General features: G+C 42.7%; 1 protein-coding gene across 3 annotated transcripts in view; it reads left to right on the plus strand.

The window, feature by feature from the left end:
* Nucleotides 1-27,830, plus strand: part of LOC140202842 (arf-GAP with SH3 domain, ANK repeat and PH domain-containing protein 1-like) — a 531,099-nt gene that overhangs the window by 176,957 nt on the left and 326,312 nt on the right. For all 3 annotated transcript variants that reach the window (XM_072268282.1, XM_072268281.1, XM_072268284.1), the window contains one exon: nucleotides 9,725-9,870. In XM_072268282.1, coding sequence (XP_072124383.1) covers nucleotides 9,725-9,870 — 146 coding nt within the window. The remainder of the gene's footprint in view (nucleotides 1-9,724; nucleotides 9,871-27,830) is intronic.

A 27,830-nucleotide genomic window follows, 5' to 3' on the forward strand; every position in this document is an offset into this window, starting at 1 on the left:
GGAATGACCAGCAGTATTTCGCAGGGATCTGTTCTGGGACCACTCCTCTTTGTGATATTTAGAAATGACTTGGATGAAGAAGTAGAAGGATGGCTTAGTAAGTTTGCTGATGATACAAAGGTTGGGGGTGTTGTGAATAGTCTGGAGGGTTGTCAGAGGTTACAGCAGGACATCGTTAGGATGAAGAACAGGGCTGAGAAGTGGCAGATGGACCGACCCAGATAAGAGTGAAGCGGTTTATTTTGGTAGGTCCAATTTGAGGACAGAATATAGTATAAATGGTAAGACTCTTGGCATTGTGGAGGATCTTTGAGATCTTGGGGTCTGTGTCGATAGGACACTCAAAGCTGCTGCGCAGGTTGACAGTATTGTTAAGAAGGTGTTTGGTGTGTTGGCATTCATCAACTGTGGCATTGAGTTCAAGAGCTGTGAGGTAATATTACAGCTATATAAGACCTTGGTCAGCCCCACTTGGAGTATTGTGTTCAGTTCTGGTCACCTGCTGCCTGGCTTGCTGTGTTCACCAGCAACTTTGATGTGTGTTGCTTGAATTTCCAGCATCTGCAGAATTCCTGTTGTTTACAAGGATATTGCCTGGATTGGAGGGCGTACCTTATGAGAATAGGTTGAGTATACTTGGTCTTTTCTCCTTGGAGTGATGGAGAATGAGAGGTGCATAAGATGAAGAAGGGATCATATGGATAGCCAGAGGCTTTTTTCCAGGGCTGAAATGGCTTACACGAGGGAATATAGTTTTAAGGTGCTTAGAAATAGGTATGTCAGGGGTAAGTTTTTCACACAGAGAGTGGTGGGTGTGTGGAATGCACTGCCAGCGGCGGTGGTGGAAGTGAATACAATAGGGTCTTTTAAGAGTTAGTAAGAAATTTGAAAGTGTGAGGCGGAGGGGGAGATCCAAAATGATAGGAGAAGATAGGAGGGGGAGGGATGGAGCCAAGAGCTGGGCAGGTGATTGGCAAAGGGGATATGAGAGGATCATGGGACAGGAGGTCCGGGGAGAAAGACAAGGGGGGGGGGGACTCAAAGGATGGGCAAGGGGTATAGTCAGAGGGACAGAGGGAGAAAAAGGAGAGTGAGAGAAAGAATGTGTGTATAAAAATAAATAACGAATGGGGTACAGGAGGGAGGTGGGGCATTAGCGGAAGTAAGAGAAGTCGATGTTCATGCCATCAGGTTGGAGGCTACCCAGACGGAATATAAGGTGTTGTTCCTCCAACCTGAGTGTGGCTTCATCTTGACAGTAGAGGAGACCGTGGATAGATATGTCAGAATGGGAATGGGATGTGGAATTAAAATGTGTGGCCACTAGGAGATCCTGCTTTCTCTGGCGGACAGAGCGTAGGTGTTCAGTAAAGCGGTCCCCCAGTCTGCGTCGGGTCTTGCCAATATATAGAAGGCCACATCGGGAGCACCGGACGCAGTATATCACCCCAGCCGACTCACAGGTGAAGTGTCGACTCACCTGGAAGGACTGTCTGGGGCCCTGAATGGTGGTAAGGGAGGAAGTGTAAGGGCATGTGTAGCACTTGTTCCGCTTACAAGGATAAGTGCCAGGAGGGAGATCAGTGGGGAGGGATGGGGGGGAAGAATGGACAAGGGAGTTGCGTGGGGAGCGATCCCTGCGGAAAGCAGAGAAAGGGGGGGAAGGGAAAGATGTGCTTAGTGGTGGAATCCCATTGGAGGTGGCGGAAGTTACGGAGAATAATATGTTGGACCCGGAGGCTGGTGGGGTGGTAGGTGAGGACCAGGGGAACCTTATTCCTAGTGGGGTGGCAGGAGGATGGAGTGAGAGCAGATGTATGTGAAATGGGGGAGATGCGTTTGAGAGCAGAGTTGATAGTGGAGGAAGGGAAGCCCCTTTCTTTAAAAAAGGAGGACATCTCCCTTGTTCTGGAATGGAAAACCTCATCCTGAGAGCAGATGCGGCGGAGATGGAGGAATTGCGAGAAGGGGATGGCATTTTTGCAAGAGACAGGGTGAGAAGAGGAACAGTCCTGATAGCTGTGACAGTCAGTAGGCTTATAGTAGACATCAGTGCATAAGCTGTCTCCAGAGACAGAGACAGAAAGATCTAGAAAGGGGAGGGAGGTGTCGGAAATGGACCAGGTAAACTTGAAGGCAGGGTGAAAGTTGGAGGCAAAGTTAATTAAGTCAACGAGCTCAACATGCATGCAGGAAGCAGCGCCAATGCAGTCGTCGATGTAGTGAAGGAAAAGTGGGGGACGGATTCCAGAATAGGCACGGAACATAGATTGTTCCACAAAGCCAACGAAAATGCAGGCATAGCTAGGACCCATACGGGTGCCCATAGCTACACCTTTTGTTTGGAGGAAGTGGGATGAGCCAAAGGAGAGATTATTAAGAGTAAGGACTAATTCCGCTAGACGGAGCAGAATGGTGGTAGAGGGGAACTGATTAGGTCTGGAATCCAAAAAGAAGCGGAGAGCTTTGAGACCTTCCTGATGGGGGATGGAAGTGTATAGGACTGGACATCCATGGTGAAAATAAAGCGGTGGGGGCCAGGGAACTCGAGATCATCGAAAAGTTTAAGAGCGTGAGAAGTGTCACGATCATAGGTAGGAAGGCATTGAACAAGGGGGGATAAAACCGTGTCAAGGTATGCAGAAACGAGTTCGGTGGGGCAGGAGCAAGCTGAGACAATAGGTCGGCCAGGGCAGGCAGGTTTGTGGATCTTGGGTAGGAGGTAGAAACGGGAAGTGCGAGGTGTGGGAACTATAAAGTTGGTAGCAGTGGATGGGAGATCCTCTGAGCGGATAAAGTCGGTGATGGTGTGGGAGACAATGGCCTGGTGCTCCTTAGTGGGGTCACGATCGAGGGGTAAATAAGAGGAGGTATCCGCGAGTTGTCACTGTGCCTCGGCAAGGTAGAGGTCAGTACGCCAGACTACAACGGCGCCCCCCTTATCGGCGGGTTTAATAATAAGGTTAGGATTAGTGTGGAGGGAGTGGAGAGCAGAGCGTTCCGAAGGAGTGAGGTTGGAATGAGAACAAGGTGCGGTGAAGTGGAGACGGTTGACGTCCCGTCAGCAGTTAGCGATAAAGAGATCCAGAGGGTCTTGGCCCGAAACGTGGACTGTACCTCCTCCTAGAGATGCTGCCTGGCCTGCTGCGTTCACCAGCAACTTTGATGTGTGTTGCTTGAATTTCCAGCATCTGCAGAATTCCTGTTGTTTGGGTCTTTTAAGAGCCTCTTAGATAGGTACAGTGGAATGCAAAAGTTTGGGCACCCCTGGTCAAAATTTCTGTTACTGTGAATAGCTATGCGAGTAAAAGATGACCTGATTTCCAAAAGGCATAAAGTTAAAGATGACACATTTCTTTAATATTTTAAGCAAGATTACTTTTTTATTTCCATCTTTTACAGTTTCAAAATAACAAAAAAGGAAAAGGGCCCGAAGCAAAAGTTTGGGCACCCTGCATGGTCAGTACTTAGTAACACCCCCTTTGGCAAGTATCACAGCTTGTAAACGCTTTCTGTAGCCAGCTAAGAGTCTTTCAATTCCTGTTTGGGGGATTTTCGCCCATTCTTCCTTGCAAAAGGCTTCTAGTTCTGTGAGATTCTTGGGCCATCTTGTATGCACTGCTCCTTTGAGGTCTATCCACAGATTTTCGATGATGTTTAGGTCGGGGGACTATGAGGACCATGGCAAACCTTCAGCTTGCGCCTCTTGAGGTAGTCCATTGTGGATTTTGAGGTGTGTTTAGGATCATTATCCTGTTGTAGAAGCCATCCTCTTTGCGTCTTCAGCTTTTTTACAGACGGTGTGATGTTTGCTTCCAGAATTTGCTGGTATTTAATTGAATTCATTCTTCCCTCTACCAGTGAAATGTTCCCTGTGCCACTGGCTGCAACACAAGCCCAAAGCATGATCGATCCACATCCGTGCTTAACAGTTGGGGAGGTGTTCTTTTCATGAAATTCTGCACCCTTATTTCTCCAAACATACCTTTGCTCATTGGGGCCAAAAAGTTCTATTTTAACTTCATCAGTCCACAGGAGTTGTTTCCAAAATGCATCAGGCTTGTTTAGATGTTCCTTTGCAAACTTCTGACGCTGAATTTTGTGGTGAAGACGCAGGAAAGGTTTTCTTCTGATGACTCTTCTATGAAGGTCATATTTTTGCAGGTGTCGCTGCACAGTAGAACAGTGCACCACCACAACAGAGTCTGCTAAATCTTCCTGAAGGTTTTGATTTTCCTTTCTATCAATGCTACAAGCATTTCTCTTGGAAAATTTTCTTGGTCTTCCAGACCTCAACTTGACCTCCACCGTTCCTGTTAACTGCCATTTCCCAATTACATTACGAACTGAGAAAACGGCGACCTGAAAACGCTTTGCTATCTCATTATAGCCTTCTCCTGCTTTGTAGGCATCAATTATTTTAATTTTCTGAGTGCTAGGCAGCTGCTTAGAGGAGCCCATGGCTGCTGATTGTTGGGACAAGGTTTGAGGAGTCAGGGTTGTCACGTGACCGGCAACAATGAATATAGAAATGAGTCAGGTTTTATAAACAAATAAATATTTACTAAACTCTACTCAAAATTCGTAAAAAGAAATAAACGAAAACCTTAACTGGAAGTAGACTGCTATGCGGCCAGTTAACAAACCGCTAAACTCAGTACTAGTTCTTAAAGCCGTAAATGCGAAAACAGTCTTAAAGTGGTAAATTCAAACACAGTTCTTAGAATGGTAAATTTGAAAGTCCAAGAGATTTATACAATTAATTCGGAGAGACTTTCTTGAAGTAAAGAATTCCTCGAAGACACGACGTCACTACCAATCCTGCCTTGTCCGCAGGATTCACGATGACGGAAATAAAATGGTTTAAAGGCTGACCTTTCCCTCTGGATACTAGATACTGCACAGCCTTTTCTGCTGCTTTTAGCAGAGCCTATCTCATGCAGATCACTGTTTCTTGAGCAAATTCAATAATGGTCGATCCTCTCCAAAACCGTTGAACGACTCCTTCAGGTTTCTGTCTTCACTCTCCAATATTACTGAAAAAGTACATCAACAGATCTGGCAGCAATTGGTTAAACTGCCGGCCCAACACTTTTGTACCTTACAATAGAACGTAAAACTCCGTTTTAAATCAAAACTGCGTCATCAGGCAAATACACAGCGGAGCGGAGTATCTGGCTGATGCTGTAACTGGAAAAGCTAACTGCGTCACCCCAGGGGTCTCCTTTTATACCCGTGGTGAACATGTCATCATGTGTCCTCACATCGGCGGGAAAATTACATTGGGTGACCTCCAAAAGACCATTACATCATCCTCATAAGACAATCACAAGATATCCATGAATATGTAACAGGATATTTATAAAGCTTTGAAATTTGCATCACCTGGACTTTCCTAATCATGACTGTGAACAAGCCATAGCTCTAACAAGCTAATTAAGGTCTGAGACGTTGATAAAAGTTATCTGAGAGCTCAAATCTCTTGGGGTGCCCAAACTTTTGCATGGTGCTCCTTTCCTTCTTTTCACTCTAAAATTGTACAAAACAAAAATAATACACGAATCTTGCTTAAAAAGTTGAAAAGAGTGTTTCATCTTTAACTTTATGACTTTTGGAGATCAGTTCATCTTCTACTCACTTAACTATTCACAGTAACAGAAATTTTGACCGGGGTGCCCAAACCTTTGCATGCCACTGCACATGGAGCTTAGAAAAATAGATGGCTATGGGCTAGGAAATTCTAGGCAATCTCTAGAGTAGGTTACGTGATCGGCACAACATTGTGGGCTGAAGGGCCTGTAATGTGCTGTAAATTTCTATGAAAACACTGGGGTAGCTCACGGGTCAGTTAGTGGTTTTGGAGAGTGAGGTAGGGTTGGTAAGATGGTTGATGATATTTTAGATTGCTGAATTTTCGTAGGGAGCTTGCCAGCTTCACACATCTGTTCTGCTTATTTCTCTTGAGATGTTAAAGTGGTATGCTGGGTGTTTCTAGCATTCTCCGTTATTTCAGAATTCCTCTGATTGCAATGTTCCACACTCCTCAGTTCCGGCATGTTCTGCTTTGGTTGTTTTCCTCCATTTATATTTGCTCCAGATAGACAATCTGCTATAAATAAGATTCCTGGTTCTGGAAAAACAAAGCATGAACCTGGACTGTTAACTCTATTTCTTTCTCCACAGGTGCTGCCTGACTGCTGAGTATTTAGTTTTTTTTATTACAGAGATTTTCAGCATCTGCTTTCCTTTTTTGCTTTTTGATTAGGTAATTGTGCCTTTCACTCAAAGGCAAGTTTTACCCATTAAATCTAGTGACTGTTTTCCAAGATAAACAACGGCCATTACAACAGAATGCAGTCCCCTTGGCCCACTGTGCTGTGCTCACCTTTTTAACGTATTTTTCTTTGTCATTCCACTCTTCAAAGTTAGCCAGTTCGTCTGACCTCAGTGGTTGGGAAGATGTTGGAGTCAAATGTTCAGTATGTGGTTTTGGGGTACTTGGCGGCACATAAAATAGACTGAAGTCAGCATTGATTCCTTAAGGGAAAATCTTGCTTAACAATCCTGTTGGAATTCTTTGAAAAAATACCAAGCAGGCTTGACAAAGGAGAATTGTTTGGTGTTGTCTACTTAGATTTTCAGAAGGCCTTTGACAAGGCAATGCACACGAGGCTGTTTAAAAAAAACCATGGTACTGCACGAAAGATACTCGCATGGATAAAGCAGTGGCTATATCTTGTGGTCGAATATCAATCTAACCTTTCCCTCCTACATAGCCCTCTATTTTTCTCACATCCATGTGCCTATCTAAGAGTTTCTTAAATACCACAATGTATCTGCTTCTGCCACCACCCATGGCAGGGTGGTGAATGGGCAAAGAAGTTGTGGGCAATCACTTCCTAAAATCTGAAGTCTGAAGTCTGAAACATGAGTCACAAGTGGTATTTCCTTTTAGCAATGAATGTTAATCAGGTATTGCTAAGGTGCAATGAGATGAGATCCTCCACTGGTCGCGGTCGACCATGGAAGTTGTGTCCTAGCGTTCTATGTAATACACCAGCCAGGGCAGTATGATATGGATGGTAAGTGGTTGCCCGTGCAGCAGGCTTCTCCTCTCCTCACAGCTGATGAATCCAAAGGAACAGCAGAGACTGATAATTTGGCACCTGTGATATCATAGGAGTTGCCTGTCAGCATTGAACTCACTGTAGGTCTGTCTTGTGGACTCCAGCACTGGATAAATCATCTGGATTTACTCCTGAAGCCTTTCCCATGAGTGGGTAGTCACGTAGCAGCAGAGGTTTGAGATCAGCGTTTTCTTTCTCCTAGTTGATCTGCCAACCATGGCTGACAAGCCCCATCTGCCTGAAGTGACTGGTTTTAAAGTGCCAGTAACCTGCCTCTGCACCTTGTCCTGTCAGTAGATATGGTCTGCCAGCCACACGTGAAGGCCTGGAGCTGGACTTTGTTGTCAGAGGGTCTTTAAGACACACGGTAGTGGGTGCTTATCCCCACTAATCTTCCTCCGTCTGTAACAATCTTAAGGAACCAGGTAAGGTGCAAGGGAAGGCAAATCTACCCCAAAAAGCATGTTTTCCTTTTAAGATTGCATTCTCATTCTGTTCTACAAATTTGGACTGTATATTCTCTATCAATTTTTTTTTCTTTCACCCTCTTTCATTACTGGGAAAATCGGACATTACAGTAGCAGTTAAAGACAGCTCATTTCTACTACGTTTGCAAGGGCAATTAGGTATTGGTAATTAAATGCTGGCTCAGGCTGCACATCCCTTGAATGGATGTATAAAAACAGTGAATTACTTTAAAATTAGCATATGCCAGTGAGAGATGATGTGCAATATAAATTTATACTGAATAATGGAGGTATTTTTCATCTAGAGGATTTAAGTAGCTCTCCTCCACTGTGTGATCAGTCTTTTAAAATCAGCAAAGTTTGAATCTCATACCACAAAAGGAATTTGTCATATTGCTTGATTGTGCGAGGCTGCAATATTTTTTGTAAGGAGTATATAAAAATGGGATCACACTTGAAAATGGCCATTCAGTTGGAAGAGCAACCTTAATATTGTTGAGAGTGGAACAGGCTCCTGGGGCTGAATGAGTAGATTGAGGACCATTCAGTGAGGATGGAAGAAGATTGTTCAGTGAGAGAGGTAGTTTAGGGTATTAGAGTGAACGTTGTACCTTTAGAGTTAACTTGCTGGCGTTCCAGTCCTGGTTTTCTTTGGAATGCCCCTTGGTAGTTCTTTCCAGGCCATTGTAATCTAACTGTTCTAAAATGTGTATTAGATTTGGAATGATTTTTTTTTAAACATCTGACTGTTTCTCTGATTTGCAAAGTGAAATTCATGATTAAATATCTGGAGTAGTGAAATTGATTTAGGATTTGTTACCACTCTGTTGTCCACTTTTGGTTGTGTTATGTTGAAAGAAGCAATGCTGCAGGAGCTTGTTTCTCAGCTGTACAGAGGAAGCTGATTGCAAGGATTGTTGAATTTGTTCATCTTTTCAAGAAAAGATAGCTCAGATTTAAAGGATAATGTTTCTCCTTGGCTCCCCATGTAAAACTAATCTTCATTGTAGTTAATCATCATTATAATTGGTTCAAGATCATACCACAAAAATAGCAGTGTGTACCAATTTTGATAATTAATGTATCATTGTATCTTTCATCTGCTGAACTGTGTTTCTAAGGGGATTATAATTGAATTGACTTTATTTCTTACATCCTTCACATACAAGGAGTAAAAATCTTCATGTTATGTCTCTGTCTAAATGTGCAATGTGCAATCATAGTAATTTATAATAGTTTATAATAAATAGAACAGTCAATGTAACATAGAGTACACTCAGATCAGCATTGAGTTTATCAGCCTGATGGCCTGGTGGAATAAGCTGTCCCGGAGCCTATTGGTCCTGGCTTTTATGCTGCAGTACTGTTTCCCAGATGGTAGCCACTGGAATAGATTGTGGTTGGGGTGACTTGGATCTCCAATGATCCTATGGGCCCTTTTTACACACCTGTCTTTGTAAATGTCCTGAATCATGGGAAGTTCACAACTACAGATGCGCTGGGCTGTCCGCACCACTCTCTGCAGAGTCCTGCGATTAAGGGAGGTGCAGTTTCCATACCAGGCAGTGATGTAGCCAGTCAGGATGCTCTCAATTGTGTCCCTGTAGAAAGTTCTTAGGATTTTGGAGCCCATACCAAACTTTCTCAATTGTCTGAGGTGAAAGAGGTGCTGTTATGCCTTTTTCACCACACAGCTGGGTGTGTACAGACAACATGAGGTCCTCAGTGATGTGGATGCTGAGGAACTTAAAGCTGTTCACCTTCTCAACCCCAGATCCATTGATGTCAATAGGGGTTAGCCTGTCTGCATTCCTCCTGTAATCCACAACCAGCTCCTTTGTTTTTGCGGCATTGAGGGAAAACAAATAATGTCTTCACCTTCATCTCAGAACCTCAAGCTGTATCCAGTGAAATTGGAAGTACTCAGAGGACAAATGCATTCATCGTCTAGAGCCGTTTTTCTTAGACAGCTAAACAAAAATTTGCTTAGATTAACTACTTGATAGTAAATGTTAATAGACTTTAGCACTTGTGTTATTAAACACCTTTTACCTTTGTTCATGGAGACGGGATAGTTTTGCTGGTGTGCGTTTAGAATATATAATTGTGTCTCTTCTGCTTCTGTTTCAGAACATGTGCAAAATGAAGAGAACTATGCACAAGCACTAGATAAATTTGGTAGTAATTTCTTAAGTCGTGATAATCCAGATCTTGGCACAGCCTTTGTTAAATTCTCCACACTCACAAAGGAGCTTTCAACGTTGCTGAAAAACTTGGTAAGATTTTGGTGTTCTTACTTATTATATCAGCTCTTTCGATCTGTAATGATTAAATGTTTCATTCAGTTTCTGATCTGTTAGTCTATGATGAATTAATAAAACATTAAATTCTAAGCGGATATTGAAAATTAAATTCAAAATCTTGAAACCACAGGAGTGCTTGTTAGAAGTTGAATATGTATCAGTAAACCTAGTAATTCCCTTTTTCTGACACATTATTCTTAATGATGGATGCCATGGTAGCATCGCGCCACCTGTGACACTATTACACTTCAGAGGGTTGGAGTTCGGTGTTCCATTCTGATGGTGTCTGTAAGGCACCGGGTTGTGGACTGGTACCGGGCCGCAAAGCATGCGCTATTGGGCCGTGAGGAAACGATATGATTTGGCAATATGAGTCAGCTGCACCTTTCGTCATTCCCTGTCACGGTCACTGTTGAGCCATTATGCATGCGAGGTCATTATCCGCGCGTTATCCGTGTCAGCGCGGGAGGGAGATCAACTCCTCCAGCTTGCAAATGATGGCGGGCTGAAAAGTATGTTTGACATAACATCTCTGCCAGCATTCTGGATCAAAGTCAAGGCTAAATATCCTGCGGTAGCCACAAAAGCACCGAAAACGTTGCTTCCAACATATTTCTGCAAAGTGGAGTTTTCTGCAATGAATGCAACGAAAACTAAATTGCGGAATAGACTGGACATAAGGAACCCCCTTCGAGTATCGCTGTCTCCCATCACCCCTCGATGGCACCGTCTCGTTGCAGGGAAACAAGCCCAGGGCTCCCACTGATTCAGCGATATTGGTGTGTTGCAATGATTTTATATGTTCATATGAGGAAAATATGTGCTGTGTGTTTAATATCCAAACGTTACTTAAAATGTTATGATGCTATTGACTTACTTATAACCATATAACAATTACAGCACGGAAACAGGCCATCTCTGCCCTTCTAGTCCGTGCCAAGCGTTACTCTCACCTAGTCCCGCCGACCTGCACTCAGCCCATAACCCTCCGTTCCTTTCCTGTCCATATACACATCCAATTTTTCTTTAAGTGATAATATTGAACCTGCCTCAACCATTTCTACTGGAAGTTCGTTCAACACTTGCTTCAAGCTCCCCTGATAATTGACTTATCTCTATATTCATGCGAGGAAAATATGTGCTGTGTGTTTATTATTAAATTTGTTAGATAAACCCTTTTAGAAACAAAATTGAGTGTATTAGCCATTTATCACCTATATTCCAGTCGTGATTAACACCCCCACCCCCCCCAACCGAACAGAATCGCCAAAAACAATTTTGCAGGGAAAAAAATCGGCAGGCGCATGCATAAGCAGGTTACGCATGCGCACTGGTACCCGCGCAAGGCTTCATGGTCATTGTAGTCTTTCTCAGGGTAAACACAATGTATTTGACTGCTACTCTTGTCCGTTGGCAACTCTACCCCCCACCGCCCCCCCCCCCCCCCCCGGGGTCGGGCAGACCGCAAGAATATTGTCAATATTAAACCGGTCCGCAGTGCAAAAAAGGTTGGGGACCCCTGCTGTAAGGAGTCCTCCTCACGATAACGTATGGGTTTCCTCTGGGTACTCTGGTTTCTTCCCCATTCCAATGACGTACCAGTTAGTGGGTTAATTGGTCATTGTAAGTTGTACTGCGGTTAGGCTGGGGGTTCACTGGGCGGTGTGGCTTGTTGAGCTGGGAGGGCCTGTTCACTGTATCTGTAAATAAAAATTTTGAATTGGCTATGAGGAATATTCTTGTGAACTTTCTCTGGATCCTCTCCAATACCAGCACATTTTTTCTGGTATAAGAGGCCCAAAACAGTTCACAATACTTGCACTGACCAGTGCTGCCTTATAAAGCCTCAGCTTCACCTTCATCAAAATGAGTGCTAAGATTGCATTTGTCTTCCTTACCACAGACTCAACCTGCAAGTTAACCTTTATGGAATCCTGCACAAGGACTTCCAAGTCCCTTTGCACCTCTGATTTTTGAATTTTCTCCCCGTTCATAAAATAGTCCACACCTTTATTCCTTCCAGCAGAGTGCATGACCATACATTTTGCTACACTATATCTAATCCGTCAGTTTGTTGTCCATTCTCCCAAGTTCTTCTGCAGATTCCCTTCTTCCTCAAAATGACCTGCCCCTCCAGCTATCTTTGCATCATCTGGAAACTTGACCACAAAGCCATCAATTCCGTCATCCAAATTATTGACATGTAACGTGAAAAGAAGCGGTCTCAATACCAACTCCTGCAGAACACGTCTAGTCACCGGCAACCAACCAGAATAGGTTTCCTTCATTCCAACTCTTTGCCTCCTGTCAGTCAGCCAGCCAATCTTCTATCCACACCAGTAACTTTCCTATAATACAATGGGTTCTTAAGCAGCCTCATCTGTAACACCCTGTCAAAGGCCTTCTGAAAAAATCTAAGTAATTAACATCCATTGACTGTCTGTCCTACCTGTAACTTCATCAAAGAATTCCAACAGGTTGGTCAGGCAAGATTTCCCCTCAAGGAATCCATGCTGACTTCGGTCCACTTTATCATGTACTTCCAAGTACCCAGAAACCTCATCCTTAATACATCTTCAACATCTTACCAACCACTGAGGTCAGGCCTATAACTTCCTTTCTTCTGCCTTCTTCCCTTCTTAATGCATGGAGTGATATTTGCAATTTTCCAGTCCTCTGGAACCATTCCAGAATCTAGTGATTCTTGAAAGATTTAAGGGATTGGACATATAACTATTTTGACAGACATGGACAGATTATGGATAGTCAGCCCAGCCTGGCTTTGTTCATATTTGGTTATGTCTAACCAATGTTACAGAGTTTTTGGAGGAAATTACCAGGAAAGTGGAAGAGAAATGCATACAATATACATCCTGAAATGTTAGCAAAGAAAAAGCAAAGCATTTCAGGATTATATTATATATATTTCTCTGACATTAAATTTGACCTTTGAACCTTTGAAGAAGTCAAGTGATGGATGTTGTCTACATAGACTTTAGTAAGGTACTTGACAAGGTCCCACACGGGAGACTAGTCAAGGAGGTTCAGTTGCTTGGCGTTCAGGATGAAGTAGTAAATTGGATTAGACATTGGCTTCGTGGGAGAACAGGTAGCAGAGTATTGCCTTTCTGACTGGAGGCCTGTGACTAGTGCTGTGCCACAGGGATCACTGCTGGGTCCTTTGTTGTCTGTCATCTGTATCAATAATCTGGATATTAATGTGGTTAACTAGATCAGCAAATTTGCAGATGACACCAAGATTGGGGGTGTAGTGGACAGTGAGAAAGATTATCATGGCTTGCAGAGGGATATGCATCAGCTAGGAAAATGACAGATGGAATGCAGACAAGTGTGAGGTTTTGCACTTCGGTGGGACCAACCAGGGTAGGCCTTGCACAGTGAATCGTAGGGCACTGAGGAGTGTGGTAGAACAAAAGAATCTGGGAATACAGGACCAATTCACTGAAAGTGGCGGCACAGGTAGATAGGGTCGTAAAGAAAGCTTCTGGCACATTGACTTTCATAAGCCCATGTATTAGTATAGAAGATGGGATGGTGTATTGAAGTTGTGCAAGATGTTGGTGAGCCCTAGTTTGGAGTATTGTATGGAGTTGGATCACCTACCTACAGGAAAGATGTAAATAAGATTGAAAGAGTGCGGTGTGAATTTACCAAGGATGTTGCTAGGTCTGGAGGGCCTGAGTTATAGGAAAGATTGAATAGATTAGGCCTGTGTTTTTTATAGAATGTAGAAGATCCAGAGGAATTTCGATAGAGATATACACAATTATGAGGGGTATAGATAGGGTAAATGCAAGCAGGATTTTTCCACTTAGGTTGGGTGGGACTTCAACCAGAGGTCATTGGTTAAGAGTGAAAGGTGAGAAGTTTCAGGGGAACATGAGGGGAAACTTCTTCACTCAGAGGATCACAAATGTATGGGACGAACTGCCAGCACAAGTGGTGTATGCAAGCTCGATTTCAACATTTTAAGAGAAGTTGGATAGGTACATGGATGGTTGGGGTATGGAGGACTGTGGTCCTGGTGTAGGTTGACGGGAGTAGACAGTTTTAATGGTTTCGGCATGGACTAGATTGGACAAAGGTCCTTTTTCTGTGCTGTACTTTTCTATGACTCTGTGACTCTTTTAGCTACCTCTTTCAAAACCCTGGGGTATAATCTATCTCTTCCAAGTGACTTAACTACCTTCAGACCTTTCAGTTTCCCAAGCACCTTCTCCTTAGTAATAGCAACTAACTCACTTCTTCCCCCTGACAATCTTGAATTTCTAGCATACTACCAGTTGTTTTCCATGGTGAAGACTAATACAAAATACTTAGTAAGGCATTTCTTTGTCTCCTATTTCTACCTCTCCAGCATCATTTTCCAGCAGGCCAAAATCCACTCTTGCCTCTCTTTAACTCTATATATCTGGAAAAAAAAACTTTTGGTATCCTCTTTAATATTATTGGCTAGCTTATTTCATCCTTTGACACCTTATGGGTTTTTCAATTGGCTTCTGTTGGTTTTTAAAAACTATTTTCTAACTTCCCACCTATTTTTTGCTATATGATATTCTCTTTTGCTTTTAAGCTATCTTTGATTTCTTTTGTCAGCCATGGTTGCTTCATCTTCCTTTTAAATGCCTATTCATCTTTGGGATGCATATATCCTGAACCTTCCGAATTGCCCCCAGAAACACCATCATCCCTGCAAGTATCCACTTGTATTTAGCTTTGGCCAGCTCCTACCTCATGCTTCTGTAATTCTCCTTATTCCGCAGTAGTGCATTTAACTTTATCTTCTCCCTCTCAAACTGCGGAGTGAATTCTATCATATTATGATCATTTTCTCCCAAGGGTTTCTTCACCTTAAGCTCCCTAATCAAATTTAGTTAATTACACAGCATCCAATCTAGAATTTCCCTAATTTCCCCAACCACAAAAAGACATCTCATAAGCATTCTACAAATTCCCTCTCTTGGGATCCAGCAGCAACCTGCTTTTCCCCAACCTACCTGCATGTTGAAATCCCCCATGACTACTGTAACATTGCCCTCATTACATGTCTTTTCAATTCGTTTGTAATTTATTTCCCACATCATGGCTGCTATTTGGAGGTCATTATATAACTCCCATCAGGGTCTTTTTACCCTTGCAGTTTCTTAACCCTATCCACAAAGATCTACATCTTCCGATCCAATGTCACCTCTTTCTAAAGATTTAATTTCACTTTTTACCAACAGAGCTACTGCACTCCTCTGCCAACCTGCCTGTCATTTTGATGCAAGGTGTATTCTTGGATGCTAAGCTCCCAACAATGATCTTCTTTCAGTCACGACTCAGTGATGCCCAAAATGTCAAACTAACCAATCTCTAAGTATGCTACAAGATTATTTACCTTATTCAATATACTGCAAGCATTGGAGTATAACACCTTCAGTCCTATCTTCATCACCCTTTTCGATTTTGCCCCCGTGTTACACCTTATCCCACTGACTGCAATTTTGCTCTATTCTCTGACTGTCCTGCTTCAGTCTAACTACACACTGCATCAACAGCCCTATCACTCCGGTTCCCTTCCCCCTGCCAGATTAGTTTAAACGCTCCCCAACAGCTCTAGCTAACCTGCCCACAACAATATTGGTACACCCTGGGTTCAGGTATAACCCATCCTTCCCCAGGAGAGATCCCAGTGATCCAGAAATCTGAAGCCACTTCATAAATGATAATTACTCTGGATCAAATGCAGCATAAAAAACACAATAAGCATAAACACAATGAACATAAATATAAGATTAGCTAATATACAGAGGCAGATTGTATGTACATAGAATGTATGTACATAAGGGGACTAACAGGAAATTATATTGATTTCCTGCTGTAAATGCAGAAAATGAAGATGAATATACGTAGCTTCAGATTTAGGAGCTTGTTTCCACTTTTCCACTCATCAAATCTGTACCACTTCCTCAGCCACACATTCATCTGGACTAGGATACTTATTTTTGCCCTGATTAGCACATGGTACTGTGAGTAATCCAGAGATTACTACCTTGGAGGTCCTGTCCTTCAGCCTATCCCCTTACTCCATATACTCACTGTGTAGTCTCTTTTCCCCCTCTATACTGATGTCATTGGTGCTAATGTGAAGGGCCAATCAGTGAAAATGATGTACTAGCACTCGGAGTGTAATGTTATGCCAAGGATTAATGGACAAATCCTGATTGCTTACATGGGTCAATACTTATTACTATGTGAAATCATTTAAAAGTGGAAACAAGCTCCTAAATCTGAAGCTACGTATATTCATCTTCATTTTCTGCATTTACAGCAGGAAATCAATATAATTTCCTGTTAGTCCCCTTATGTACATACATTCTATGTACATACAATCTGCCTCTGTATATTAGCTAATCTTATATTTATGTTCATTGTGTTTATGCTTATTGTGTTTTTTATGCTGCATTTGATCCAGAGTAATTATCATTTTGTTCTCCTCTACACTTGTATACTGAATAATGAGAATAAACAATCTTGAATGATAAATCTTGAGGACGCTTCCACCTGACATGCATCAACACAGGTTGTTGCTACTGCAAGTTAGGTACGACGTAAGGGGTGATCTTGCATTCCTTGGGTATATTTAAAGGCCATTACTTGGTGGGAATGAGTCTGTCATAGATCATATCAAAGTGGTTGACTATCAGGAGAAGTTAAGGGCAGCATAGTTAAAGACGAGAAGTTTCTCAGGCTTCATGGAAAATAGTGGATGCACCTCAAAGTATCTTTTCACAATGGGATGTGAAAGGATGCAGCTTTGTTTCTCACATGGTGAATGGATTTGCCAGTTTGTACATTTATAGTCATGAGATATGACATCCTTTTTACAAAAGATATTGATCTTTGTCTCCAGCTGTGAAAGCTCATTCCTTCTGATCATGGGGGAGGGGAGCTAAGTGCCTGGATTTGTTTCTAAGAATGTATTTCCTTTAAGAGAGCTTATTAATCATCCATTGCCATTTTGCTGACACCAGTCACTGTACTATGCTGAATGATCAGTTGTGGTTTTACCTTCTATTGTGATATGTGAATTTTGCTTTAAAACCTGTGCTCTTTGCCTCCATGTTGTAACACTTTTATCAAATTAGCATCAGTCCAAACTCTGCAATGCATTGCACCCTGCAGTTTGTCCACTCTAATCTTGAAAATTATCAGCCTTTTACAGTAAAATGTTAATTGTAAACACATTACACATTGTTTAGTTAACAGAAAATAGCTCTCAATGAAGTCAAAACCAAAAACAAAATAATTCAAGAAAGATTTAATTACATTGAGTCATCTATTAAACCACTAGTTACGGCTTGGAGTATTTGCAAGTCACAGTCATCAGCTGCATGATTTCCATGAACACCTAAATGTTGAGTAAACAACATGTTTTACAAGTGATTGGTTTTACCTATCATTTTGAGTAATGCAGATATGATCAGATATAGCAAAATCAGAGTGATTGCTTGTGTTTCTAGCCAACAAGTTACTACTTCCGATAATAGGCCTTTGTAGCCTATTTCAGTCAAAGCAATGACCCACTTAAAGTACAGTACTATGCAGAAAATCTTAGGCACATGTAAATAAAAATCCTGTGAAGTGAAGACACTTAAAACAATGAAAAGTTTCTAAATGTCATAAAATTTACTTGTAACTCTCGCCTTGGCTAGTAACTTGGTCTAGGGGGTGATAGCCCCCAGCCCGGCCAAACTTAAGAAATCTTGTTTGGCGGATTCTGCGCTATGTGTCCCCTGTTACAAATCAGAACCACGAAATAACAAACACCACACAATATACAATTAAACAATTGATCTTTATAATTCTTAATTTGACTATATGGTTAATAAAGAAAACAAAAAAGAAAAGGGGCCCATTCTCATGAAACAAGTCTATCGCGCAAGGTTGGAGCTCAGGCCGTTCGTCCACCATCGACCTCTTCCGATTGTCGCTGACCTTCAGACCCTCACTCCAAGTCCACTCCGTCCGGCAGTCTACTAACTCTCTCCATTCGCGTCTTCTCTCCTCATCTCTCCCCGGCAAAAGAGCCGCGAATTCCTGGCTCCCAGACACACAAGAAAGAACAACATCCTGCTCATTGGCTAGCATGCCCCGTTATCTCTAGTCATAACCCAAACATTGCTGCTACAGAGAAACCATTACCTCAGCATTGAAACCTTACAGTGTGTTACACTTCCGCCCCCCCACCCCCACCAAATTTAGTCATGTCCTCATGACGTTGAGATAATTCGCCAACCCTTCCTGCAAAACACAAAGTCCAATCCAGGTGTACAAGGCAGTGACATAGCTCTCCAAAATGGTAGGGGTCACACTCTGCTCCCCTGATGATATATAAGCCAGTCTATCCAGGGCTCTCCGAATTCTCTGGAACCTCCATACCCCGTCACCTAACTCTTCAGGTTCAGGCGCTACTGGGGATACTTCCGGTCTACCTGGCAAGGCCTCCCCCGACCAATCACTCGTGCAACTCAGACCCCTCTGTCCCATGGCCAAGCCACGGTGGCCGATTAGGAAAAGAGGAGGTGCAATGAGACCTGGGTGTCATTATACACCAGTCATTGAAAGTGGGCATGCAGGTACAGCAGGCGGTGAAAAAGGCAAATGGTATGCTGGCATTCATAGCAAGAGGATTCGAATACGGGAGCAGGGAGGTTCTACTGCAGTTGTACAAGGCCTTGGTGAGACCACACCTGGAGTATTGTGTGCAGTTTTGGTCCCCTAATCTGAGGAAAGACATTCTTGCCATAGAGGGAGTACAAAGAAGGTTCACCAGATTGATTCCTGGGATGGCAGGACTTTCATATGATGAAACACTGGATGGACTAGGCTTATACTCACTGGAATTTAGAAGATTGAGGGGGGATCTTATTGAAACATATAAAATTCTAAAGGGATTGGATAGGCTAGATGCAGGAAGATTGTTCCCGATGTTGGGGAAGTCCAGAATGAAGGGTCACAGTTTGAGGATAAAGGGGAAGCCTTTTAGGACCGGGATGAGGAAAAACTTTTTCACACAGAGAGTGGTGAATCTGTGGAATTCTCTGCCACAGGAAACAGTTGAGGCCAGTTCATTGGCTATATTTAAGAGGGAGCTAGATATGGCCCTTGTGGCTAAAGGGATCGGGGGTATGGAGAGAAGGCAGATACAGGGTTCTGAGTTGGATGATCAGCCATGATCATACTGAATGGCAGTGCAGGCTCGAAGGGCCAAATGGCCTACTCCTGCACCTATTTTCTATGTTTCTATGTAAGCCCCGCTTTCTCCCGCTGCAACCCAGGCTGCCCACAGATAGCCCTCCCCACTTCAGCTGACTCAGCGGGAGAAGGACCGGGAGTCTCTTCCTCAATCACTGGGGAGTTAGTGAAAGGCAGCATATACCATCCATCCAGGTCCTCATCCTCCAAATTAGTATCCCTCTCGGGTGGGGGCCAGCCTAACCTCGCCTGCTGTGAGCCCTGCAGTCACTCCTTGTTTTCGCAGAGTCCTCTTACTCGGTGTAGGGTCCAAGTCAGGCTCTGGGTCTATCTGCACCTCTTGTCCCACTACTGAACATTGAGGATTCCATTAATGCTGACCAGGTCACCAACTCAATTTGCAAAAATGCTGTCCTAAACCTGCAGAGAACCTCCGCTGTGCTTCACTGTTGGCTACAGAAACTCATCCATTTATGCTCTTCAACTCTTCTATGGACAAATTACCTCCTGTTTGAGCCAAAAGTTTCAAAATTTGACTCGTCAGTCTAGAGCTTTTGCTGCCACTGTTCAGTACGCCAGTCCTTGTGTTTTAGTGTGTAGGTGAGTCTCTTGGCTTTGCTTCCACTTTGGAGGAATATCTTCCTGGCATTAACGTGAAGATCGCTTCTGACAAGACTTATCTGGACTGTTGAGGGGTGTTACTTGCGCGCTTCAGTGGTTTCTGTGAGTTCAGAGTTGATAGCAGCGCTGGATGACTTGCAATTTAGAAGGGACATCAGATTAATGTGTACCTCATTTGCTGCACTCGGTTTCCATGATTGACCAGTACGTTTCTGGTCCTCAGTCTTGCTGATTTATTTGTGCTACTTTAAAAGAGCTTAGGCAACACATTCTGAAACTCATGTCTGCTGCAAAATTTCTGCTTGGAAGAAACCTTTCTGATGCAGGATGACTATCTTGTGTTCTGTTACTAGCTCACTCTTACCATGGTGTAAGGATTGATGATTTGAAGATCTGTTACATTTGCCAAATCCTCACCTTTTATTTGGTTATCCTTCACTCAGTTTGATTATGTTAATCAGTTTAGTTCATGCAGCTCATTATGTCATTGGTCAGTAGCACCTGCTTGTTATCTTTGTTTAATCAGGCACTGGGCTATATACCTACAAAGTAATCAAGTTTTTTGAAAAGTGATCGATGACTTATGTGTTACTTCCTTTAAGGAAATACTAAAATTTCTGTAACATTTAACTTCTTGAAAAATTATTTTGGAGATTTAAAATTGCTCTTTTCTGCTGACACACCAATTTAGAAAACATAGAAAATAGGTGCAGGAGTAGGCCATTCGGCCCTTCGAGCAATATATAAACATCTAAAACAAATAATATAAAAATCTAGGGTGCATAAGACTTTTGCACAGTACTGTAAGTAAGTTTTTGCATTATTCACTTGGCAAATTACTTCATTATGCAATACCTATGTCTATTATAGATGTATACCTTTGTATTGGTTTATTATTTTTACATGTGCCAAAAATACAGTGAAAGACTTATCTTGCATTCTGTTCATACAGATCAAATCATTACACAGTGCATTGAGCTAGAATAAGGTAAAACAATAACACTGCAGAATAAAGAGCAATGCCAGTAAACAACAAAGTGCAAGATCATAGCGAAGTAGATTGTGAGGCCAAGAGTCCATCTTATCATACAGGTGGTCCATTCAAGAGTGGGAATGGAAGCTGTGCTTGAGTCTGGTTGGAATACACTTTCAGGCTTGTGTCTTCCGACTGATGGGAGAGGGGACAAGAGAGAGACTGGGGTGGGTGGGTTTTTTGATTATGCTGGTTGCTTTACTGAGGCAGAGTATGAACAGTGTCCATAGAGGGGAGGCTGGTTCATGTAATGCGCTGAGCGGTGTCCACAACTCTCCACAGCTTCTTGCGATCATGTGCAGAGTAGTTGCTGTACCGAACTGTTATGCATCCAGCCAGAATGCTTTCTATGGTACATCAATAAAAATTGTTAAAGGTTGACAGGGTCATGACAAATTTCTTTAGCCTCCCGAGGAAGTATTGTTACTGCACTGCCTGGACACTTGTTGCTTTATAATTTGACAGATTTGCCTATTGTTATTCCGTATCAATTTAGTGTACCATTATCAAATGTATTGGATTTATTTGCAAATCAGCTCCAATGGTGAATGAGTACATTTGGTGTTCAAATCAAAGTTTTCAAGTAAATGATGGGAAGATGGAGGAAGGAATGAGGGGTGTGGTGGTGCGTCAGTGGTTGTATATTGCGTAGGGGTGTCATGTTTGCGTGAGAGCTGCATACGGAGTCCTGTACCAAAAGGTTGTTCATAAATGTATATTCTTGCGTGGTCATGTACCCATGGTTCACATTCTTAGCCACCTCAATCCTGACTGAAAGTTCCAGTTCCTTCTTACCAAGCCTGACTACTTGTTTTCATCGATTGCCTGTATCATCCCTTGTTGCACAGGACTGCTTTACTTAAGCGAATCAACAAGCTTCAAAACCTGGGTCTCTGTACTTGCCTCTGCAACTGGATTGTTCACTTCCTCACCAAGGGACCACAGTCTGTGCGATCGGACATAATATCACCTCCTCGCTGACAGGCTGCACTGGCATACCTAAAGAATGCGTGCTTAGTCCACTGCTCTACTCTCTCTATGAACTCTAGGCAGAGTTCAAACGACTTCTATAAATTTGTCAAACTCACAACTATTGAGGCTGAATTTCAGATGGTGATGAGTAGTTGTACAGGAGTGAGATGATCAGCTGGTTGAGTGGTGTCACAGCAAACTTACACGCAGCCAAAGAAGTGATTGTTGACTTCAGGAAAGATAAGTCAGAACTGGAAAAGGTGAGTAGTTTCAAGTTCCTGGGTGTCAGTATCCCTGAGGGTCTATCCTGGGCCCAGCATATTGATGTCATTACGAAGAAGTCATAACAGCAGCTATATTTGATTAGGACTTTGAGAAGAATTGGTATGTCACCAAAGTCACTCTCAAATTTCTCCAGATGTGCCATGGAAAGCATTCTAACTGGTTGCATCACTTTGGTGCAAGATCGGAAAAAGTTGCAGAAAATTGTAAACTCAGCCAGCTCCCTTAATGGCACTAGCCTCCCCAGTATCCAGGACACCTTCAAAAGGTGATCCCTCAAAAAAGCGGCATCCACCATTAAGGACCCCATTACCCAAGATTTGCCCTCTTCTCAGTGCTACCATCAAAGAAGGGCTACAGGTGTCTGAAGATACACATTCAATGTTTCACCAGCAGTTTCTTCCCATCTGCCATTAGATTTCTGAATGGGCATGAGCCCATGAACACTACCTCAATATTTTCTGTCTTTTTGCACTACTTATTTATTTTTTTAATATTTGTAATTGCTGTAATTTATAGTTTATATTACTGTGTATTGCGGTGCACTGCTTCCACTTTACAACTAATTTTGCGACATGTGCCGGTGATATTAAACCAGATTCTGTCAGGCAGAGCAATGGTGATAGGAGGCTTGATAGTTAAGGGGCAGACAGGAGATTATGTGGTCATGAAAAATAGATGCCAGGATGGTGTGTTGTCTTCTGGGTAGCGTGACCAGTACAGGAGACTGCATTGCACACCTACAGGAGGAGAACTTGTATCCAGGATGTGAGGTGTACTCGTGAGAGTTTAAACTAGTTTGGCAGGGGAGTGGGAACCACATCTCCAGGTCAGAATAAGGAGGGTTGAAGGTTTTGTTGCAGCTTTATAGAACTCCAGTTAGGCTCCAGTTAGGAGTATTGCATTCAGTTCTGGTTGTCCCATCATAAGAAGGATGTTGTGGCTTTGGAGAAGGTACAGAGGATGCTGAAAGGATTAGGGGTCATGTGCTATAAGAAGAGGTTGGCAAACTTGTGTTGCGTTATCTGGAGCAGCAGAGGCTGAGGTGAGTTCTGATGGGGAGTTATATGATTATGAGAGGCATTTATAGCTGGCCATTGCAACACTTTTCCTCAGGACTGAAATGTCTAATATCAGAGGGCACCCATCTGAGGTGAGAGGGACTAAGAACGAAGGAGATGAGAAGGGCAAGTTTATAATACAGAGAGTGATGGGTGTATGGAATATGCTGCCTGGGACGATGGTGGAGGCAAATATGACAGGTGTTCAAGAGGTTCTCAGATAATCATGTGAACTTGCAGGAAGTGGAAGGATATGGACATTTTGTAGGTAAAAGTGATTAGTTTAATTGGGCATTTTATTATTAATTTAATTCATATGGCACAATATTGTAGGGTGAAGGGCTGGTTCCTGCCCTGTTCTGTGTTTTTCTAAATTCTGGGACAATTTCATTGAGGTTGGGTGCATATTCTCTCATCCCATTTTGTCACCTTTTCTCTGCAAACTTTTTTTTTAGATTTTGTAGCTGTTGTGTTATCTTAAGGTCGAAAGCCCAAGGTTCAGATTGTGTAGTTAAATGCTAGCAGCTGTGTGACTTTATTGTGGTTTTCATTAATTGCTTGTGCTGGTTGCCAAATATGGGTGTTTTGGAGGGGCTGTACAATGAAAAGTCACAATCCTTAATGTGAAAAGAAGCAGTCCTAATATCGACCCCTCCTGAATACCACTTGTCACTGGCAGTTAACCAGAACAGGCCCTCTTTATTCCGACTCTTTGTCTCCTGCCAATCAGCCATTCTTCTATCCTTTCTGGTATCCATCAGTGGGCTCTTATCTTGTTAAACGGCCTCATGAGTGAATTGTTGTAAAAGGCCTTCTGAAAATCCAAATAAACAACATCCACTGACGTTTCTTTGTCTACCAGTTGTTTCAGAATCCGAATCAGGTTTATTATCACCGGCATCTGTTGTGAAATTTGTTAATTTAGCAGCAGCAGCTCAATGCAATACATAATATAGAAGGAAAAACAAAATAAAATATTAATAATAAATGAATAAGTAAATCAATTACAGTATACGTATATTGAATAGATTAAAAATCATGCAAAAATCAGAAATAATATATATTAAAAAAGTGAGGTAATGTCCAAAGGGTTCAATGTACATTTAGGAATCGGATGGCAGAGGGGAAGAAGCTGTTCCTGAATCGCTGAGTGTGTGCCTTCAGGCTTCTGTATGTCTTACCTGATGGTAACAGTGAGAAAAGGGCATGCCTTGGGTGCTGGGGGTCCTTAAGGACACTGCCTTGCTGAGACACCACTCCCTAAAGATGTCCTGGGTACTTTGTAGGCTAGTGCCTAAGATGGAGCTGACTAGATTTACAACTCTCTAAGCTTCTTTTGGTCCTGTGCAGTAGCCCACGGCCCCCCCACCCCCAATTCCAGGCAGTGATGCAGCCTGTCAGAATGCTCTCCACGGTATATCTGTGGAAGTTTTTGAGTGTACTTGTTGACATACCAAATCCCTTCAGACTCCTAATGAAGTATAGCTGCTGTCTTGCCTTCTTTATAACTTCTTCGAAATGTTGGGACCAGGTTAGATCCTCCAAGATCTTGACACCCAGGAACTTGAAACTGCTCCCTCTCTCCACTTCTGATCCCTCTATGAGGACTGGTATGTGTTCCTTCGTCTTACCCTTCCTGAAGTCCACAATCAGCTCTTTCATCTTACTGACGTTGAGTGCCAGGTTGTTGCTGCGACACCACTCCACTAGTTGGCATTTCTTGCTCCTGTATGCCCTCTTGTCACCATCTGAGATTCTAACAACAATAGTTGTATCATCAGCAAATTCATAGATGGTATTTGAGCTATGCCTAGCCACACAGTCATGTGTATATAGAGAGTAGAGCAGTGGGCTAAGCACACACCCCTGAGGTGCACCAGTGTTGATTGTCTGCGAGGAGATGTTAACACCAATCTGCACAGATTGTGGTCTTCCGGTTAGGAAGTTGAGGATCCAATTGTAGGGGGAGGTACAGAGGCCCAGGTTCTGCAACTTCTCAATCAGGATTGTGGTAATGATGGTGTTAAATGCTGAGCTATAGTCGACAAACAGCATCCTGATATAGGTGTTTGTGTTGTCCAGGTGATCTAAAGCTGTGTGAAGAGCCACTCGAATTGCATCTGCCGTTGACCTATTGTGGCGATAGGCAAATTGTGACGGGTCTAGGTCCTTGCTGAGGCAGAAGTTCAGTCCAGTCATGACCAACCTCTCAAAGCATTTCATCACTGTAGATGTGAACCTATTGGGTGATAGTCATTAAGGCGGTTCACATTGTTCTTCTTAGGCACTGGTATAATCGTTGCCTTTTTGAAGCAAGTGGGAACTTCCACTCGTAGCAGTGAGAGGTTGAAAATGTCCTTGAATACTCCTGCCAGTTGGTTGGCACATGTTTTCAGAGCCTTACGAGGTACTCCATAAGGACCTTCTGCCTTATGAGGGTTCACTCTCTTTAAAGACACCCTAACATCGACCACTGGGACAGAGATCACAAGCTCATCGGGTGCAGCAGGGATCTTCACAGCAGTAGTTATATTCTTCCCTTCAAAGCGGGCATAGGAGGCGTTGAGTTCATTTGGTAGTGAAGCATTGCTGCCATTCGTGCTATTGAGTTTCGCTTTATAGGAAGTAAAGTCTTGCAAACCCTGCCAGAGTTGCCGTGCATCTGATGTCGCTTCCAACCTCGTTTGAAATTGTCTCTTCGCCCTTGAAATAGCCCTTAGCAAATCATACCTGGTTTCCTGGTACAGGCCTAGGTCACCAGACTTGAATGCCACAGATCTAGCCTTCAGCAGTTGACGTACCTCCTGGTTCATCCACAGTTTTTGATTTGGGAATGTACAGTAAGTCTTTGTAGGCACACACTCATCCACGCAGGTTTTAATGAAGTCGGTAACAACTGCTGCATACTCATCCAGGTTCGAAGATGAATCCCTGAATACAGTCCAGTCCATCGATTCAAAGTAGTCCTGTAGGCGCTCCTGTGCTTCCCTTGTCCATAGCTGCTTGGTCTTCACTGCTGGTGCTGCAGTCTTCAGTCGCTGCCTATACCAGGTTGTAGAAGTACAGCCAGGTGATCAAACGTCCCGAAGTGAGAACGTGTAACAGCACAGTAGGCATTCTTGATAGTGGTGTAACAATGGCCCAGTGTGTTGTTTCCTCTAGTATTGCAAGTGATCTGTTGATGGTAATCGCTTAGTGATTTTTTTCAGACTGGCCTGGTTAAAATCTCCCAAAGTGATAGTGAAGGTGGTAGGGTTATTATTTCCTTAAATAATTCTAGCAGAATTATCAGGCGACATTTTCCCTTGAAGGAAACCATGCTGACACTGGCATATTTTATCATGGACCTCCAAGTACCCTGAAAACTCATAGTTAATAATGCACTCTTAATATCTTCCCAACTGCTGAAGTCTTGCTAATTGGTGATAATTTCCTTTCTTATGCCTCCCTCCCTTCTTAAAGAGTGGAGTGGCAATTGCAGTTTTTCAGTCCTCCAGAACCATTCCAGAATCTAGTGATTCTTGAAAGTTCGTTACTAATACCTCCACAATATTCAGTTACTTCCTTCAGAACCCTGGGGTGTATTCCATCTGGCCCAGGTGATTTACCTATCATCACACCTGTCAGCTTCCCATGCACCTTCTCCTTAGTAATAGCAACTACACTCACTTCTGCTCCCGACAGTCTTGCAATACTGCTGGTGTCTTTCACATTGAAGACTGACGCAAAATACTTAAGTTCATCTGCCATTTCTTTGTCCTCCAGTACTACCTCTTCAGCATCATTTTCCAGCAGCCCAATATCCACTCTCACGTCTCTTTACTTTTTATATATCTGAAAAACATAAAACAACCCTTTTATATTATTGGCTTATTGCATCTTTATGGCTTTTTTTTTGTTGCCTTCTGTTGTTTTAAAAAAATTCTCAATCCTCTAACTTCCCACCTATTTTTTGGAATCAGAATTCTCAGAATCAGAATCAGTTTTATTATCACCAGCATGACATGAAATTTATTAACTTAGTAGCAGCAGTACAATGTAATATATAATATAGAAGATAAAAACACAAAATAAAATAAAATAATAATAATAAGTAAATCATTTACAGTATGTGTATATTGAATAGATTAAAAATTGTGCAAAAAAACGGAAATAGTATATATTAAAAAAGTGAGGTAGTGTCCAAGGGTTCAATGTCCATTAAGGAATTGGATGGCAGAGGGGAAGAAGCTGTTCCTGAAACACTTTTTGCAGTACTATATTCCCTCCTTTTTGCTTTTAAGCTGTTTTGACTTCACTTGTCTGGCATGGTTGCTTCACCCTCCCTTTAGAATACTTCTCTGTCGTTGGGATGTATTTATGCTGCGTCTTCCAAGTTGCTCCCAGGTACACCAGCCATTACTGTTCTGCGATCATCCTTGAGAGTTCCCTTGTGATCAGCTTTGGTCAAATCCTTTCTCATGCCTCTGTAATTCCCTTTACTCCACTGTAATACTGATATATCTGACTTTAACTTCCCCCTCTCAAATTGCAGGGTGAATTCTATCTTATGAGGGGTGATTGATAAGTTCGTGGCCTAAGGTAGAAGGAGTCAATTTTAGAAAACCTAGCACATTTATTTTTCAACATAGTCCCCTCCTACATGTACACACTTAGTCCAGCAGCCGTAGAGCATACGGATCCCTTCTTTGCAGAAGTGGTCT

Source organism: Mobula birostris, chromosome 9 (assembly GCF_030028105.1).
Source record: "Mobula birostris isolate sMobBir1 chromosome 9, sMobBir1.hap1, whole genome shotgun sequence".
Lineage (NCBI taxonomy): Eukaryota > Metazoa > Chordata > Chondrichthyes > Myliobatiformes > Myliobatidae > Mobula > Mobula birostris.